Here is a 19,022-nt window from a genome sequence, read left to right on the forward strand (position 1 = left end):
GATTCGAAGTACTGTATAAGAACTGCATTAATTTTACGAACTGCTCGTGCGAGAGGAGGATGCCGCATGGAAAGGTTATGTCTCTGAACACTGAGAACCGCACTCGTGTTTGTTTCTAGCACAAACCTATTCTGTTGGCAGACACTAAGAGCGAGAATCTTGGACATGTGAAGAGACCGTGGATGCATGTTCCAGCGAACTTATTATTATGATTATTTTTATGAAATGACCCAAAGGCAATTTGCCTATCGAGGGGTCCATTTTATTGAAAGAACAGTACATGTAGATGTATGTACAAAGACAAGTAGGGATTGATGAGGAGAGAAATGGGGAAAATCAACTGCGAGGTGGCGGAATTCCGTTGATTGCATCAGCATGGTCAGCTGTAAATTTCCTGAGGGCAGCTTTGAACTTATAGAGCGAGGCTTCCGATGTTAGACTGGGGGGTAAACAGTTCCATAGAATAGCAGTTCGGAACATGAAGAGAGACTTAGACAATGATTTTAATTTGGGAAGAATGATTTTTTTTGGTCGTCGCTCACTATTCGTAATCTTGAAATGGAAATCAGCACGGTAATCACGATGATGGCAAACATATCTGTGAAAAGTAGTGAGACTGATGATTTGACGACGATAGGCTAGTGACTCTAGGGAGCATTTAGAATTTAAGACAGATTTGGAAGAAGTGTAATCAAATGCAATAATTTGAAACTCAGATGACTGTATATAGTATCCAGTTACAGTGATGGAGAGTTACTCTCAACTCGTATCCCTATGTCCTTTTTCTTTCTAAGGCCACCCTTTGTTAATTCATTGTTTAACGTCCTTTTTTTCGCGAAAAGGTACGCGGGAGGGCGAAAAAATAACAAAAGCCCATTCCAAAAACTGGAAACCCCAATCAAACATTTTGACCAGTAAAGCATGTGATATATACAATATTTCTGGGTCTAACGGCACTTGCAGGCATAGAACAACACTCTTTGATGGTACATTGGAGCACATGCCTGATGAATCCAACAAAACAGGTACATAGCATGGAGGTAGCATGTCATGAATTCATTACATCTGGATTTTTACTAGGACACACACCGTACGATATTTAATAGCCAACAAAAAAAGAAAAATAACACAAGACAAAGACATGCCCGGGAGGCAAGATTATAAGTTTAAGGTCATGATCGGCACCCTGTGAAACTACACAATCATGTATTTACAACTTCGCATATTATTGGCACTACTACTTTCTTGTTTTTTTTTCCGGTCGAAGGCAAAAAGGTACGCGGGCGCGGACGTTAAACAACGAAAAAAGAAAGGGTGGCCTAAATGCAATAGTATTGGTTTTATCTGTTAAAGACTAACCACCGACACGTGGCAGGTGAGATAGCACATGCTTTGATTTTGAGAAATTAAAATGTAAGCTTTACTTGGAAGAAGCGTTATCTCCGTGAGACGGGGGGGGGGGGGGGGGAGAGGCTCCGTTGGATGTATATGACTTCAAGCTCTTCGCTTTGCCACGCACCGGGATGCTAGGACCTGCAAGCTGTTTCCCGACTCACACGTCCACCATATGCTCACTCAACGTTTACCTCCCCAAGCTTCCTCTGCGTTTATATCGCTGACATGACCAGTAGAGGATGGGCAATGTAGATGCTAGCGATATGTGAATTGCGCGCCTGCAGGCGCGAAAGAGATAAATCCTTGCTTGACATTGATGGCAACGATGACATGACTATGATAGGTTCAGTTGCCCGCAGAGGCCGTCTGGGGCCGCGCTCGCCAATGCTACGCAGCAAAACTGGCACAGATGAGTGTTGGGTTCGGCACGCGATAGGTCCTAAACAGTGCGCCCGTAAATACCTGAATGACAAGCAGGTTTTCCAGGTCTTGGCGATTGACGACAGCGAAAATGCGTACGTTCCACGTGCCGGGATGGCCCTAGACAAACAAATGTCGTCTCTGATCTGCAGATCACGTTCCAAAAATCTTTCCTGGAGATAGGGGCGGATGGTGTCAGCACTGATAACGGCACAATCATGCATTCCCCCAGTGAGAGAGCTATCCCTAGTTCTAGTAGTAGACTATAGTTTAAACTCCACATCCCAGGTATATACTAGAACACTCGATCTGCGGACAGCATGCTGTTTCGTTCTTTTTGAACTCAGCAGCGCAGCACAGAGAAAATGAGGCCGAACCTGATAGCAATGGAAATAAAAAATTCCAATCAGGCCCGAACGTACCTTGCCAGAGTGCTCAAACTGACAAGTCAGTGAGCTCTGCATAACGCAAACAGCAAAGGCACTACCCCACGCAAGAGTGCTCAACTGCTACAAGAGCAGGAGCGAAATACTCAATCTGCGGACAGCATGCTGTTTCGTTCTTTTTGAACTCATCCGCGCAGCACAGAGAAAATGAGGCCGAACCTGATAGCAATGGAAATAAAAATTTCCAGTCAGGCCCGAACGTACCTTGCTAGAACACTCGTGTAGGAGTACAGGATAAGTTAGTGTTTTTTTTTGTTGCCAAAGTGGCAATAAGTACACTCATAGCATGGTATGAACTTCAATGTTCGTCCTGTTGTACCCGATGGAGGTCTTACTCAGAGGTAGTGTGCAATTTCTGCACCTCTCCGTGCAATGCTATCACCATTTCGAAAACGCGCATTTGGACGTGATCGACACCATCGATCTGGGAAATTCTGGGGGGGGGGGGGGGGGGTGTTGATTGTAGCCAGAATGTTTCGTACGCAGGCGCAACCAAGAATCAAGTGGTGTCTGACCCAAGTTGATCCTGTAATGTACAGTAATGCAGTCATGCTCTTAGTTACTCAGTCTAAGGACAAGTCGCCTGGTGATTGCTTTGAGCAAGAAACTTTGAGTTGCGTCAAAATATAGAAACCTCCATTGTCCCTTTCGTTTGTTCTGTAAAGATATTGTATTCACTATACTAGTAGACACGAGCAAGTCAATCTGGGTAAATAGGTAGGTAGGGTAATTTTGCAGACCCAACCGGGCGGTGTCGGCAAATTACATGGAAGCGATTTTGATGCGATTTCCCCAATCTCGAATGCCTGTTAGAATGTATTTCCTGAGAGCGTAGAAATCGAAAAGAATGAAATAACGTCTGAAGTCAATCTTGACTGCCACCACCACCACCAGGTGAATCGAACCAGAGATCTGTGACGTTATGCAGGCGCTCTAACAACTGAGCCTTGGCGAAGCCAGCATCCCAACAGAAACCGTTCAACATTTTTTTCAGACTCTCGTACTATTATTCTCAGCACCCTTGGGATACAGCGCGTATGAATTGCTCTAGTCATGTGAGTTCTCACTGCCGCTCGGCAAACATATTCAATTTGCAGACCAAGACAAAACGCTGTCAGTGTAGTGTTTCCCGAACATGCACAATGAAGCAAACCCATGCTTTGAATGGACATGCACGATGTTCATGTCACTCGACTCCCGGTCCAATACACAACCAATTCTTGATCTTATCCGCACACATTGTGCGAGAGTGGAGCGATAACCAACCATAGGGCAAGATAGAAAGTCATGATATCACTGAATGTCCACGTGAAAGGAAACAAGAGACTACTATAGATTGAACTAACATGAAGGTACTAGGCACGATTCCTATAATATCCACACGTACACTATGTACAATGGTGTATACCAGGCGATAGGGTGAATTCTCAATGAATGCAGGGAATGAATAATCAGAAATACGGGTCAAGTCAAGTAACTCAACAGGGAGCTGTGTTTGGAATCAAGTGGTGGACGCACAAATTAAACTGAGTAGAGAACAAATAATTATTATCATCTGCCCGTGGGAATGAAATACAACAACTAACGGATTATGTAAAAGTCACTCCGGTTCAGACTTCCCCACAGTGGGACACAGCGCCGCCGCCATTGCACTGGAGATTGCCTGATCGCCGGCATTGCTCAGAATGATCTTCTCTCTGACTTGCTCAAGCTTGTCCCTGAGCGCTTTCTCTTCTCGCCGAAGAGCGGCGTTCTCCCGTCGGAGCTCTGTGGCGAGTCGCTCATTTCGGCGCAGCTGCTCGCGTTGCACCTTCTCTGGGCTCGGTGCTGCCGACGGTCGCCGCCGGCGGCGCGTTGGCCTCGCCGGTGGTGATGACTTCAGCATTGCGTGCATGGGATGGTTTTGCACGGACGTCTCCTCCTGTTCGGGCTTCACCACGACGGAAGGTCCAACTGCGATCAGATCACTGATCAGGTCTCCCAGAGTGGCGGCAGGATCGGACCGATAGTCAGTGGACGAGATCACACTCAGCGAGCTAGCACTGCTTGCGCTGGATAGCCGTTCTCTGTATGGAGCGCGAAATGCCTGATGATACTCGTTGCTGGTGGACAAGTTGGCGGAGGTGAAGGTCTCCCGAAATCCCTGGCCGGTGTTGGCGGTAAAACGCCCATCGGGTGAGGCCAGTCCACGTTCACAAGGATCTACCAGCGAGGCTGCTACAGCAGCAATTAGAAGATCTTCCTCACTATCGTTCGCACTGGAATGTTGAGACAGACCATCGGAGAGGCCTTCGGAACGACCACCACTCGCCAATGGAGACTGTACCATCGTCCCGCGTGGGAGGAAACCTTCTCGAAATGAATCGTGATGCGTTTGATCCACAGCCACTGGGGCCATCCAGTCTGCGACCTGCATGCCAACTTGCGAGTCACCATAGAGATCAAGAGACGAGGTCACGTGACGACATTGAGTATCCACCTTGATGTGGTGTTGGTTGCCAGGATGCAATGCAGTGCTCGCAACGTGTAAACTCCTATCCGCGGCACTAAACAGCGAGGAGGGAAATGCTTGAGTATGGTCGGTGGTTTGCATCTGATAGCGAACTCGCTCGTGACTCAGGGTGGTCGGAGTTTGGGGTAAGAATGATGACGACACAGCAGCTGGATGCATTGGTCTGAGGTCTTGAATCATGGGAAGGCACATTGGCTGCATGTGGGAAGACGCGGCGCTGGATGGTCCAGTCTGGCCGGCGAGGATATCCATCTGGCCAGCGTAGAGCAAGCAAGGTTCTGCCACTGAATATGCTGCACGAGCAAGCGCTTGAACAGTAGGTTGTGTATGAGTAGCGCGTGCACTCTGCGCCAGGCCGGGTTCCATATTTGGTAGTAGCGGTGCGGGAGCAAAAGCCGTGACGTCTGACTGTTCGATGAACGATAAATTGCAAGCTGAAGAATCGGACACAAATACGTATACACGCACGCACCGCACAGACATATAGCCACACCGGAACCAACAAAGAAGTTCTTAAATCGAGCCAGTTGAAAATATATCCTAAGACCTCTCCATCTACCGCTGGAAATAGGCAGTGTATTCAGTCTAGTTTTTACAATTTCCTTTGCACTCCACTATCATTAATTTAAACTTCAGGATGAAAGGGGGAGTTCGGATCTAGTGCAGTCGGCCCACCAATTTCGGTGTAATTTCAGTTTCGGTAATTTCGCTTGAGAAACCAGGCACTAGTGCCTAAATATAGATAATTTAATTACACTGTACATGTACATGTAAAAGGCACTATAGCATACACTCTATGATAGTATGAAGGGTAGGCCGGTCACCTAATAATTCTGCATTACACCTGAAACCTGGCAGGTCTCTGACACCGAAATGTTACCACAATCATGTTCACCTAAAACTACATGTTAAAAAAGTACCCTGTTTTCTGATGATCGCTTAGTGCGTGAATATCGGAGTTAAACACTTTCTCTGTCCTCTTATTGTTTTGTTGAAAAGTACCCAATGCTGTAGACTGCAAGCTGTTTCGGCCTTAATAATAATAATATCTTTATTAGGATGACCCAGAGGTTTGTCGCCTTATAGGCTTCACAAGTAAGTACATCTTAACTAGCAGTGTACAAGACAGCATACCTACATGTATGATTCAAGCTACTTAGAATATGAACGTGCGTGACTTACTAAATAATTTCATGTCTCCGCCTGAGTTCGTATCTCCACGATGGTGCGCTACGGCTGATGCACTAGTACTAGCATTAAGTCAAGTAAATTATCCCGTCCGTTCCCAAGGTAACTCAACAAGGCCGCTAACACCACGTAAATCCAGCGGCAGATGCAACGTCTAACGCTGGGGAGGGGGGGGGAGGCGCGAGGGAAACAATTCTCACAACCACTAAGCAGAAGTGCCGGAATGGGGTGCATAATGGGTCTGGGAGAAAGCAAATCTCTTCTTCTGCCCTGCCCAAATGCAGCCAGTCTCTCTGTGTATTTACCAACATTTCGTCTTCTCCTCGTCTGGTAAGCATTGAACACTGCACAACCGTAACTGAAGCTGCCTGAAGCATCGCCGCGAGCTTTTATTATGCTACTAGAGACTATCCGAATACATCAACACTGACTCATGCCCATAAGCGGTTCCAATGACTCGCGCGTTATACACAGCGCCCATTAGGGTCTTGGTCGAGCGGAATCGGATCTTTGCGTCATGATACCGTACACATCTGAGGGGACGCGCAAGTCATTCGGCGGTTCGAATGACTTGCGCGTCATACACAGCGCCCATCAACGGTTCGAAAGACTTGCGCGTCATGCACGGCACCAAGAGTACATAACCCCCAGAGTGTACAACGCCGATCAAGCTCTGCATAGGGCCTTGGTCGAGCGGAATCGGATCTTCTGATGGCATGCGTACCAGGGAGTAGTACAATGGTATTGTACTACTCCCTGATGCGTACACTCCACACCAGCGCAAGGCCGGTCTCGAGGCAGGGCACCATTGTTTTTGATCCAAGAGTACCCACGACTCCCCGGGTTCCCCTCAGATGTGTACGGTATTATGACGCAAAGATCCGATTCCGCTCGACCAAGACCCTATGAAGAGCTGGATCCGGCCTTGCACACTCTAGACTCTGGGGGGGGGTTATGTACTCAGCACCCATAAGCGGTTCCGCTGACTAATCACGATGGCGTCATTCGCACAATCTCCATAGAGCTAGAGTACGAGTACGCATGCCACCAATAATGGCAATATGCTTCTAAGCTGATCAGTGAGACGACCCCCGGCCCCTACCAGCAACGCAGAAAGGCCTGAGCTTCCTGGAATTTGTTCGGCGCTCTTCTAATGTAATTTCAGCCTGTACCGACTTAAGACTCGCCGCTTGTGGAATACATGTACTGTACTTGTATGGGATTTCCAAAGGAGGCTACTGGCGAATGTAACCATATTTGGATAATCAGGAAAGTGGCTGTGAAGAATCTTGAGCCTGATTCATTTCGCGTACGGGAAACGCGAAAAAGTTGACTTGAGCTCAACTATTTTGGCCCATCGTGCGACGATCGCACGATGACTTTCCCGTACGCGAAATGAAATATGAATCGGCCTTTAAACGGATTTGACACCAACCGTGACCTAACTATCGTGATGCACGAGTTTTGTAGCAGAAAACGTGTGAAAACAGCGGTTTCCACGCGTGAGGTTAGAGGAATGAGCAGCTACGGACGCTGTAACCTTCCTGAATCAGCATTGTTGGAAACTAGAGATCATCCCTATCCGTGCAAATGCGTGCTTCTCAGCTTCTCTCGCTTCGGTTTCTCTCTCTCTTCTCTCTTTCTCTCTCTCTCTCTCTCTCTCTCTCTCTCTCCTTTCTCTCTCTGTCTCTCTTTCTCGCTCTCTCTCTCTCCCCCTCTCTCTCTCTCTCTCTCTCTCTCTCTCTCTCTCTCTCTCTCTCTCTCTCTCTCCCTTATTCTCTCTCTCTCTCTCTCTCTCTCTCTCTCTCTCTCTCTCAATCTCTCTCTCTTCTCTCTTCTCTCTTCTCTCTCTTTCTCTCTCTCTCTCTCTCTCACTCACTTTCTCTCTCTCTCTCTCTCTCTCTCTCTCTCTCTCTCTCTCTCTCTCTCTCTCTCTCTCTCTCTCTCTCTCTCTCTCTCTCTCTCTCTCCTGACACAATCTGTCTCGCTCACGTTCACTCTCAGACCCTTATGATCTCGCTCTGTATTAATTTCTCTGCATCTCTTTATGCGTGTGTCGGACTCCGTCTCTGCCTGTGTCCGTATCATTCTCTTCGTCTGTATGGCTTTCGCCGTCTCTTTTCCTACTGTCTTACGTTCGGGAAGATGTGCTAGCCGTCCAGCTTGCGCATTGCACATCGTTCGAATATGAAGTACATGCACAATTCTCTTCAGAACAAGGGAAGAGAGCACGAAACGCTAGAAGTATTGTGGATGGGAATGTACTTACACGTGGATGGTGGGTTTGTGTAGAGTGAAGAATCAGACCCAGCGGCAAGTAAGCTTCTGTCGTCTTTCGCAGCAGTCCTTGCGGGAAGCAACACCTGTAGGACACAAACAGAAGTATTAGCCTTGGTCTCTGGCGGATGCGTGCTGAAATCGCACAATGTCCGCACCACAAGGGCTGGAGTGAGACCAAATTACAATCTCCAGTTCAAATGTAATTTGCTGCCGTAAATTATCCCAGTTGAGGATAGTCTTGAGAGGGGTTGTTGTCTTTCTGAGTAGCAAGATTGGTTTAGTATTGCACTATGGGAACGTCTGTTCCTCAGCACAGTATGCACATGTCGTCTAGCTGAGCGTGGAGGGGGGGGGGGGGGGTTGACGAAATAGAAAGAGACCCAGTCTCCTCTTTTGCAATTGACATTTTTGGATGTTCAAAGTTATTTTTCCGAAACAAGTGGAAGGGGTCTCTTTTCGATTACAAATATCTTAGCGAAGAGATTGAGCGGGACTTGATAAAGTGCTGAGAAAAATTCCAGAATTTTCCTGCTCAAGCGGGAAATTAAGGAAAGTGTTAGAGGATCAACAGGTGGTTAACGTTTTGCACACTGGAATTGTGAAAAGTTAGTGTGCAGTTGGCCGTTTCCACGGGGGATTTGATGACTTAGAGCAACACGGGTTCGGGCAACTCAAAGAATCCTGGGGGAATTTTGTTTAGCCTCCACTACTTCAAAGAATTTTGGGGAGGAAACATGTGTTGTACGAACCTGGTCGATATTCAAGTCCGCTACTGGATCAGCCATGTCGGCTATCGCTGCACAGGTCTGCAAAAGAGCCCCTACGTTCTTCATAGCCTTCTTTCACTTCGCGTACAGACTCAACTTCAGCGACCTCCTTCACATAGAGCACAGTGTCTGGTGTAAGAGGCGCTCGCAGTGAAAACCGTCTTTATGAAATGCTCAAAATGGTGTGGAAGTCTGTTGCCTTGCGTGCTTTGGAGCGAGGGAGGTGGCGACGAGAAACTGCATGCTGCAAACCACACCAAGACGCCACGTGCTCGGCTGAAGTGTAATACCCTCACGCCCTTGTCTCTGTGTGGGCCCAGGGTGTCGCTGAGGAATTGTCGCCCTCTGTGATGTCAGTGAAGGGATCGGGCTCTGACGCACTTGAATCGAGTCACCATGGACACCTAGCTAGTCCAGCGCACGGAGTCCTACTTTACCACTCATCTGGGTACAGTCTGCCGAACGAATATGGTCAGAACGTGCCAAAGGCAAACACAACGGCCTAGATGATCATATTCACTCGCGTGCCTAAATCACGTCTCCGTTTTACCATCCACCAGCATTATAATGACTGCATTGTTATGGTATCTGTTTATCGCTAGAAAACTCAAAGATGTTCACGAAGAACATGGCCCAGAGCCAATGAAATCTGCACGTGTTTGCACTATTTATCTTTGGTGACAATGAAGCGACTGACTCGGGGTGCCCATTACCATTGTCCGGAAAACTGCCGCTGAAAGCAAATGTAAAATGAATGTGGCGACGGTCAGGCGGTGAACTCGCCTGCGCCACTGGGATTGACCTAAACTGCTGAAGCTCATGTGTGCGAGATTCTCGCCGCCCAAATGTGCATTGTTCGCAGTAACAGGAATCCTTGAGTGCACCACAATGATATTCGGAATTTCATTGCATATACAATGTACGTGAGCAGATTAGGGTCAGAAAACGAAAGACGTGAAAGAGATATTTCCCTTGGGGACCAACCCTTTGGAAGACGTTTCATATCTCACAATCCCACCAATGACGGAGGTGGCATCAATGCGTTCCCCCAGAATGCTCCCACCCTTCATTCATGAATCACAGTGGAGGCATCGCTGTAGCAGGGAGCTCCGAAAGGGTGAGCGGAATTCAGCAGTGTTTACGTCCTCGCAGTTCGAAGATGAATGCTTGCCTCTCCACCCTAGCATCTGTAGCATCAATGATTTGGAGGCGTGAAAGCGGTAGTCTAATGGGCCATTGTGTGCTATTGCTGGACACAGCAATCGACCCTGAAGATTTGGAAGGTCGAGAGGGTATGTCAAAGCAGTCAGCGATAACTGCGTGTGGATACATGTACCTCGGAGGACACCTGGCACAAGCCAAAGATACGCTATATTTAACGATTGTGGGCTTCCAGGGCGTCCCTTTGAGGAATGCGCCACCACACAAAGTAGGTATTGTGCACGTTTGAAAGGAAAATTAGGGAGCTCCAATGCAAAGGTGGTCGCTAAACATTTGGACGAGTTCGCTCCAAAAGACGTCATTTACAAGCAGTGAAGACAGCAGAATGATTTTTACAAGTGCAGCCTGACGTAATACCGCGTCTTGATCGCCAGACCTGTGAATGCTGAACGATGCACGTTCTACAAGTCTGCTACATAGCCTGGCCAGCAATGGCGACTGATGTGCCAGCCGTACTGACGTCACACCTCCCAGGCACACTGCATACAATGACGACTGTTTGTCAATTGGCCGATCTCTCTTTTGTGTGAGACCTGTCAAGGTTTGACGGAGCGTTGGCAGTTTCTGACATGAACCTCACGCGTCCAGCTGTCAACATGCTGTCCCAGTGCAAGCCTTGATTTGTGTGGCATCGGCCGAGCAGGAATTCGACTGAGCGTCAGCAGAAAATCAAGTCCAGTACTGTAGTAGAGGCAGCGGCCCGCAGACAGCAGAAGGGGCAAACTGGTGATGGCACAGGGCTGCAGACTCATGTATTGGTCTTTGGCAAACCTCCCACTTATGATTCAGCTAATCTCCAGCCGGCATTGGACTCCCGCTACATCGTTATAGTAGCTGCGGTGAAGGGTGGTAGTGATTTTCGAATTGGAGTGCGTGGAATTGTTTGGTCCGACTCTAGCGCATCCTTTCGGTGTGAGTGCCAGAACTTCGTTTTCTCGCCAAGCAGCGCTCAATACGTGGAGGTGCTAATTGCAATTCCCGAACGAGACATGTTCACTTCAGGATGATGATGTTGCCAGGAAAGCTGCCGTAATGTGTGTATCTGCTTGCCGCTTCTAAGCGGTTCCCCGGTTTGCTTGAACGTCTCTGGCTCTGTCATAAGCAACAAGCAAGCAGAATGGATTGGACGCCAGCCAAACCTTGGGCCACCGCTGGCTCTGTAAAGACATCAGCGTCGCCATTTTCTTTCCAGGATAAAAAAAATGCTGATACAATGATTCGCTGGAATCACATTGTGACGTGTTTGCAGACTTGGGCGTTGGCCGTGTCATCTCATCAATGTCTTGATACCAATGTGCAGTCAATATGTGTATGTTTGCCCATGGGATTTCGCATCAATGTTTTTATGGACACCGAGACCATCGGTGGCAATATTTGAGTGCAAACTCTGGTTGGAAATTTGGAGAAAAATGCATGTGGAAGCACAATCTGTCACAGGATGCGCGGTGCAGTCAGTAGACGAATTGCTGATGCTAGTTACCTGATCCGTATAGTCGAGCATGGGCAAAATATGCATTTAGGTATTCATTTATATATTTCTGCACCTCGTAGCATGTCAAGACATCCAATTAAATTGAGGAGAGGGTGAGGCCAACCACGCAAGAAAGAAATCTTTCTTTTCTTCAGTTCAGCTACCTCAGATTACAAGGATGCGTTGAGTGTGCGTTGGTCCCTACGTTAGAGGTACATGTACATGGCCACAGACGGGGAGGGACGGGGTGTGTGAAACATCCACACGGTGCCAATGCACCACATAAGAAATCGAATATTTTTTGTAAGTATTTGCAATCATTTATTGTGCCTCGCCCGCATATCCAGACAAGAACATTGACCGTTCACTGTGGTCAAACAGATAGCCAATTTCATAACCAATTACTAGTACTTGAAATTCATCATCACTGCGAGCATTCCTCTGCCTTAGTTGTATTAGACTGATTGACAGTCCAACCAAAATTTACATCTAGCACAGTAGTGACTCTACGTTCAAGCTACCCATAGCGTTATTAGTTTTAATCATCATAGCAGATGGCATTAGATTTAGGCCAAGTGGGAAGAAACTGGCACGTACAGAAAACGTCTCATAAGTATAAGTATGTATCGAACTCAGAATCTCAAGCTGTTCAGCTGAACATAATTCACAGAGCGCATCAAGTCCATGACCAAGAACTAGAAAGGAAGCACCCACTACTGAACACTACAGGAACCTTTGAACGTTTGCGGTACTCCACTGTACCAGTCGTGTGCTGTTTACCGCCTCTCCGGTGTGGTATTCTAACGTTAACGTTATTCATTGACTGAGCGTTCTTTGCTTTGTACTACACCGTGCTATCATGTTAGGCTATTTCCTACAATAATTATAATAATTATTATTGTTTCCATTCGCTTCCATATAAATGGGCGACACCGCCCGTTTGGTTCTGCGAATTCAAATAAAAATGTACCTACCTACCTAAGCTAATAACCCTACTTTAGACTAGCAAATTATTTTCCTGGAGATACACAAGTATCGGTAGCAGGACAAAGTACTTCAGCCACGTCACACGGTATGCCTCTTTCCTTGGCCATGTGAAGGATGATCTTCTCCCGTGCCCGCTCCACCTTCTCTCGCAAGGCCTTTTCTTCTCGTCGCAGCTCTGCATTCTCCCTGCGCAGCTCGGCCGAGATCTTCTCGTTGCGACGCACTGCCTCACGCTGCAGCCTCTCCGTGCGGTATGTTGAGCGTCGACGTCGTCTTGGGGGCTTCTTCACCGGTGATCTGCATCTTTTGCGTCCCCTTGCTGTTGCGTCGATCGTGCTGTGTTCGCGTATACTATTGTCCGAGTCGGTATCTTGTGGTTCTGGGCATTGGTCGTGTGGTGAGCGTGCTGCAAGACTCAGTTCACTGTGACTAGGAGCCGAGGATAGAGATTCAGATTGGAGAGTCGAGCAGCTGGAGCAAGACGCGTGTCGTGCAACCGGCGGCGTCGCGGTCGGTTCCGCCGGGCCGGACAAGCATTCACTGGCGGGGGTGCACTGTCTCCCTTGGTTAGTAGTCGTGCTATTAGCACAATTACTAGTGCTGTTTGCCACGATGCCTGGCCATTCTGCATGGGTAGTGTTATGACTTGATGCCCACAAGTTGTTCACCGATTGGCCAAGGGCTAATCCGGGTGCTGTGGCTCCTGCTGATGCTTCCTCTGCGTCTGGCATGGACGACCACGTGAAACGAGGCCGAATGCTGTGTGCGTCCTGTTCTTGGAGAAGATTCATCGAGGCTGAACAGGCTGCGAGTTGTCCGTACTCTGAAGAATATCCAGCGAGATTGTCGTTCAATGCGCTCATCCACAGATCTGCGGGGAAATCAGTTAGATTCGGTGAGCTCGGATCATTCACCAGCATATCAGAGGCCAATGCCATGGGCTGCGCTGTGTGCTCGCAATGCAATGACGTAGCCAAGGAAGCGTGGAGTGAACGCTGCATGAGCAGGGTGCCTAGCTGCGCCTGATCACGTGCCGGCCTGGATGGTGATGGGGGAAAATCAGGGAAAATCCTGAAGGCATCATAATGTTGAAGTGATGCGAGGGTTGGTGCGTAGTGGCGGATGATTGGTGCCTGCTCTGCATAGTCGTTTCCCCGCAGCAGAGCGTCACTAACGCAGGTAGTTGGAAGAGACAGTCCGCAGCCGGTCGACGATGGGAGAGCTGAGACACACACGGGCGTCGGACTAGGGGCGGGCGCCATCAGCGTCCGGCCATTCACAAAGCTTTCAGAGATATCCTGCGAGCATGTGATCGCCGTCTTTGGCTCAATTCCTGCTTGCACCAGACTTCCCAAACCTGCAGGCAAAACGCATCCCACAAGTAAAAAATGCATGAAATCATGATGTACAGTTAGACTTAGCAGAGCTGGCATACATTGGTGTCTTGCATGGCGGCGGGCTGACATTCGGTTTTGTGATAAATTTCCTGCGAAGCTCGGCATGAATCAAACTCGAACAATCTATCATAATCATTGAAACAAGTCATCATGACATCAAAACACGGCAGACTGTGTACGATTTTCAACTCAGCCACATGATTGTATAGATAACGAGAATGGATTGAATTGAACTCAGCATGAATTGGACGCACATTGCAAAGTACGTACATGTGCATAACAATGTACAGCGCTGGCAACTGAAATCCGACCCCTTAGCGGTGCGTCCACTTTCCAGCGGTCTCTGTTTCGTAGCTTTACCATCCCGTGCTGGGTCTTGGCGATGTGAGCGCACCGCTCAGGGGTCGGATTTCAGTTGCCAGCACTGTACATGTGTACACAATCTGCGGACATGTGCAGTTAAGTATACAGTCATGTACATGTAGTTTAGGGTACTACCCTCAACATAACGATATTTAATTTATTATTTTTAAATTTTTCACCGCCCACGGAAGGACTTTGTGCGGCCGTGGGCGGTAAAAAAAATTAAAAATCATGACAAGGCTACAGAGGAGTTACGCCATTCTTCTTATTTCTATTATAGACAACACCTCATGGCATGAAAAGAAAATCAGCCAGTATGGGAGATGTGGGTGTTAACTAACCCTGGTGAATAAAAGAAGAAAAGTAATGGTCAAGACGGAGAAGCGTGGGGGGGGGGGGGAGGGACAGGTGATGGTGAATCTAGCGAGCAGATTTAAATGCGTCCAGGGTACTACTTATCCAATAGCAAAGGGGTACAGCGCAAATTTCCACTTGATGCTCCAATCTGATTCTGTCTTACGTCGATAACAACGCCTTCCCCTTCCCTTTACCTCTGTATAAATTGGAGGCTGTGCAAAAAGGCGTCACCTCATACACAGATTATACTGTTGAATGATCGACAAAAGCCAAAGCACAGCTTCCTGTAACGGGTGTGTAGTTTAACATTATCGACGGAATTGGCTAGTCCTCTTGCTTTAAAAACTCTATTTTGCTTCACTAAAGTACAGAAAGTTGTCGCTAAACATATTCCGACAAATCACTTTTAACGTGGCTTGGTTACGTCATGCAGCCATGTAACCATTTGCCACATTTGGCAGTCATGTTGAACTTTTCGAAGAATGAATGAACCTATGTCAGACGTTTCCAGATTCGCTATCTCTCTCTCTATCTCCGTCTCTTTCTCTCTCTTTCGTTCTTTCTCACTATCTTTATTTCTCCCCCATTGTCTTAATCTCTCTCTGTTTCTCTTTCTCTAAATCACGTACCACTTTACCATATTAGGTCTGAGCGCACTGCTGTATCTCCTTACAATCACCCAGCTCAAAACTAAATTGCTTGTTTGATGCAGGCACTAAAGACGGACTGTACTTGAATATCGATCTCACAACCTTATGTAAGGAAGGCCAATGTTCCACCCCATGGCGATCTCCCACGCCATGCACATAGCCATGCAGGTTAACTTGATAAGCACTTGGAGGCACTGTCACAGCCAAAACAAAATACTAACCTAAAGCGAACATAATGCATCGGCTCGCTCACAAACATTGAGCAGCGACTCTGCCTAACGATCCTTGGTGCGCAGAAGAAGTGACGTTTTATCCAATATCATTCCATATCTCGTGACGTCACGGTAGAGTTTTTGGATATCAACACCCTTAACCAGCGATTATAATAATGTCCTACAATATCATGTTCTGCAATATCATGTCCTGCATGGTTAATATCATACATCCTCCTCTAACGTCTCGTCGCACAGTCCATTTCAAAACTATAGACGCGTACCTAGGCAAAAGCCGTTATGCCAGCATCTATACCACATAAAATCTGTGATCACTTTGTGCATAACTTTTTTCTAAATTGGGCGTCTGTTATCCAATCGTTTAGAAACTATAATTTTATGAGAGTAGTTGTGGAGCGGACCTGAGCAATATTCCGAAAACTACTTCTGAAGTATTCTTCCAGCCAAATTTGAAATATTTCAAAAACACTGCGCGTCTATAGTTTTGAAATGGACTGTAGGTTGAAGACGTGCACTTGGGGCGAACGGGAAATCGAACCATAAGGAAGAGTGTAGGGATCGCACACATGCTCTCTCTCTCTCTCTCTCTCTCTCTCTCTCTCTCTCTCTCTCTCTCTCTCTCTCTCTCTCTCTCTCTATCTCTATCTCTCTATCTATCTATCTATCTATCTCTCTCTCACACGCACGCACACACACACACACACACACACACACACATTCACACACACGCACACACACATTCACACACACACACATAGATTGGTCTGATTTGGATAGACACATTGCTCTCTTGTCCACGGCAAGAATACAGCAGGCCTTTCCATACACGTTGCATGGCCAATAATGGGCCCGATATACATGTGATGCTGGTGCTCAGAGTTTTATGCCAGTACGTACATACAACACCGCACCGTCATCAAACACCACGTTCAACACACGGGTTGCATCCTTCGTATTCCAAGACACAACATTACTCTTTCGGCTCCAGACCGACAGGAAAAGAACTAAACTGCCAGCAAGATTCCGATTGTAGCCAACATCAAAGATACGCCTCGTGTGCTCTGGACGCCAGTCGTGAGTTATTCAAGCGAGAATTCAAGTCGGCAGGAAAAGCGAGAGATCCCACGTAGGGAGCAACACGCAATTCCCAAGTATCGCCGAAGTCGCACCAACCTAGTCTTCACATGGAAGATACCCATGTATGAACTTTTAATTTTCAGTTGCAATGCATTGGTAATCGGTGCTGCCATTGTCAGAAATGTTCGCACAGTCATGAAACTCTGGGGGCAAAACCGCGGCCGGCTACAATGGAGACATTACTCGAACATACCCAAGACGGTGCCTTGGCCTACACCAGACGCAATGCTGCCTACGTTTAGCGATACCACTGCTTTCGTGGGTTGTAGCAGTCTAGGAGCGTCCTGTAGGGAAAAGCAGACAGCAAGATGGGCAGGGACAAGGTCAATGGTAGAGCTACAAGTATTCATGGACAGAGTTGGCTCCTAAGTACAATACAAATACTAAGTGTTGTCACAGACCGAGAGGCACACATACACAAAACTACGAGGCATACAGCGCATCGAGAGAAGACGAACAGAATACGATGAGAATTAGTAGGGTTCTAGGATGCGATACAGGTTGTTGTTTGTACGGACTAGAATTGATGCGATCCTACCACATCGAGCTCGTGCGGCCCAAATATAATCTGATTGCATTTCTTACACAGTCATTACACTACAAAGACTTAGTATGTTTGTGTGGGGGTGTGGGGAGGGGGGGGGGTACCATTATGAAACACAGTGCAAGGTTCTTCAAGTACAATGATGCGGGTACAATTTCTTCGGCTCTCCATTTCGAACCGAAATTCTACTCGCCTATTGCGTAGGGACAAGTTTGTACCCGACATTGGCTAGCAGACAAGCACACGTCGTCCGCATTTCAGTTCACACAGTGGAATTTGCAATTCGTCTTTTGACCAATCTGAACGAATGTCGCGAGTTCATACCTTGGAACTAGCCCGAGTGAAGTCGCGCACTCCACACTTTGCTGCGGAGACTCGGCCTGAGACGATATGGTTCTAACGTCCGATCGACTAGCGATCACATCCATTATCAGTGAAGATTAAACAGGCTACTGTGATGTCCAACATCAACAGTACTCTAGTTGGCAGACTTAAAGAAATCGATCTTCGCTGGCGAGTGGATCGCCCTTCATTTCGCGTGCGCCGCCGGTGTTGGTCATTTTGGTTAGGCCATAAAAGAAGTTGGTTTCTGATCTACTACGCACTTCCCCCCCCCCCCAATCGTGACTTGAAAGAGAGGCTTTTAGCGGGCGCATTCTGCCCATGGTGCAAAGTCAGTACCGTATCTCACATTGTACAGGTGAATGAGATTGCTGCTGAGATGAATCCCAAAGGATCGAGGTTTCTTCTTCCAATGATGGTAATAATGGAACGAACTCTTCGCCTGATACCCAACAATTTAATGTGAAAGATCCCACAGCTGAATCTGCCGTTATTCGGCTGACTATTGGAACCTTTTAGTAGTTACCTATATAGGCTACGTAGCCTTTCACACCAAACAAAGGTTACCAGCCTTATGTCCGGCTGTGCGCATATTGTGCATTCGGACTGTAACAATTTCACGCCATGCCCTTTGCCCCTTGTCAGAATTCAATAGTCACTTCACCATGAAGGCTATCGCGTTGTGTTATATTCACTGCATTAAGAAGAAAGGGGTCGTCGTCATTTCATGCCAAGAAGGAAGATGAGTCGTCGCTCTGTATCGCTTGCCGTTTTCGGGATTCGAAGGTCACTATTTTTACTATAATGTGATCAAATTGATCCCACCTTTTTTCTGGTGCACGTAGCTATTGCTAAGGGGATTAGAGAGCCTCTCCTTCACGGGTTTCGTTTCATCTTTTCTATCTGCCAGGTCTTCGTGGCGGAAGAACTGGTTTCGAATAATCTTGACCCTAGCTGGGTAGTGAGTGTGTGTACTGCAGACTACTCTCACCGTCTCTGCAGCACACAGATATGTGCTGTCCAATATGTTGAGAACCGCGCCGTCACCGTACTGGGACAGCGTGGAGGCATCGGTATTGTCCTGCGAGTTAGCCGCATCATCACAGTCCGTATACACAGCCATAACAATCCTCGTCGCCGGCTCTCCTGCTCCTCGTTGATGAAGGTTAGTGGCTCCACCCTGTAACTGTTCCTTGTCAGGTGATCTTGCCGACTGAATCGTTCACAGAGCGAAATCAAACTTTGTATAGCCCGACAGAGATGAAGTCAGCCTCTACCTTGCGCGACGGTGCAGCTAACTCGCATCATCACT

General features: G+C 47.5%; 2 protein-coding genes across 2 annotated transcripts; both read right to left on the reverse strand.

Annotated features, from left to right (window-relative positions):
• Positions 1-3,389: 3,389 nt before the first annotated feature.
• Positions 3,390-9,496, reverse strand: LOC135829815 (uncharacterized). Its single transcript, XM_065342205.1, has 3 exons — positions 8,991-9,496; positions 8,231-8,324; positions 3,390-5,207 (listed from the first exon to the last, which is right to left on the reverse strand). The coding sequence occupies exons 1-3, from the start codon at positions 9,072-9,074 to the stop codon at positions 3,862-3,864; spliced, it is 1,524 nt and encodes a 507-aa protein (XP_065198277.1). The 5' UTR covers positions 9,075-9,496; the 3' UTR covers positions 3,390-3,861.
• Positions 9,497-12,005: 2,509 nt separating this feature from the next.
• On the reverse strand, positions 12,006-19,022 carry LOC135829814 (uncharacterized). Its single transcript, XM_065342203.1, has 3 exons — positions 18,702-19,022; positions 17,018-17,108; positions 12,006-14,044 (listed from the first exon to the last, which is right to left on the reverse strand). Exons 1-3 carry the CDS (start codon positions 18,831-18,833, stop codon positions 12,711-12,713), a joined length of 1,557 nt encoding a protein of 518 aa, XP_065198275.1. The 5' UTR covers positions 18,834-19,022; the 3' UTR covers positions 12,006-12,710.

The sequence above is a fragment of the Sycon ciliatum genome, chromosome 13 (assembly GCF_964019385.1).
Source record: "Sycon ciliatum chromosome 13, ocSycCili1.1, whole genome shotgun sequence".
Classification (NCBI taxonomy): domain Eukaryota; kingdom Metazoa; phylum Porifera; class Calcarea; order Leucosolenida; family Sycettidae; genus Sycon; species Sycon ciliatum.

What these genes read in the sequence shown, in the direction of transcription:
- LOC135829814 (XM_065342203.1), bottom strand. Translation starts at nt 18,833, where the DNA reads ATGGCTGTGTATACGGACTGTGATGATGCGGCTAACTCGCAGGACAAT. An exon ending in ATCTGTGTGCTGCAGAGACG is followed by an intron (nt 17,109 to 18,701) that starts GTGAGAGTAGTC and finishes TTTTCCCTACAG; the next exon opens with GACGCTCCTAGACTGCTACA. An exon ending in AGGCCAAGGCACCGTCTTGG is followed by an intron (nt 14,045 to 17,017) that starts GTATGTTCGAGT and finishes TTTTGCCTGCAG; the next exon opens with GTTTGGGAAGTCTGGTGCAA.
- LOC135829815 (XM_065342205.1), bottom strand. Translation starts at nt 9,074, where the DNA reads ATGAAGAACGTAGGGGCTCTTTTGCAGACCTGTGCAGCGATAGCCGAC. An exon ending in CGGACTTGAATATCGACCAG is followed by an intron (nt 8,325 to 8,990) that starts GTTCGTACAACA and finishes TGTGTCCTACAG; the next exon opens with GTGTTGCTTCCCGCAAGGAC. An exon ending in CACAAACCCACCATCCACGT is followed by an intron (nt 5,208 to 8,230) that starts GTAAGTACATTC and finishes CCGATTCTTCAG; the next exon opens with CTTGCAATTTATCGTTCATC.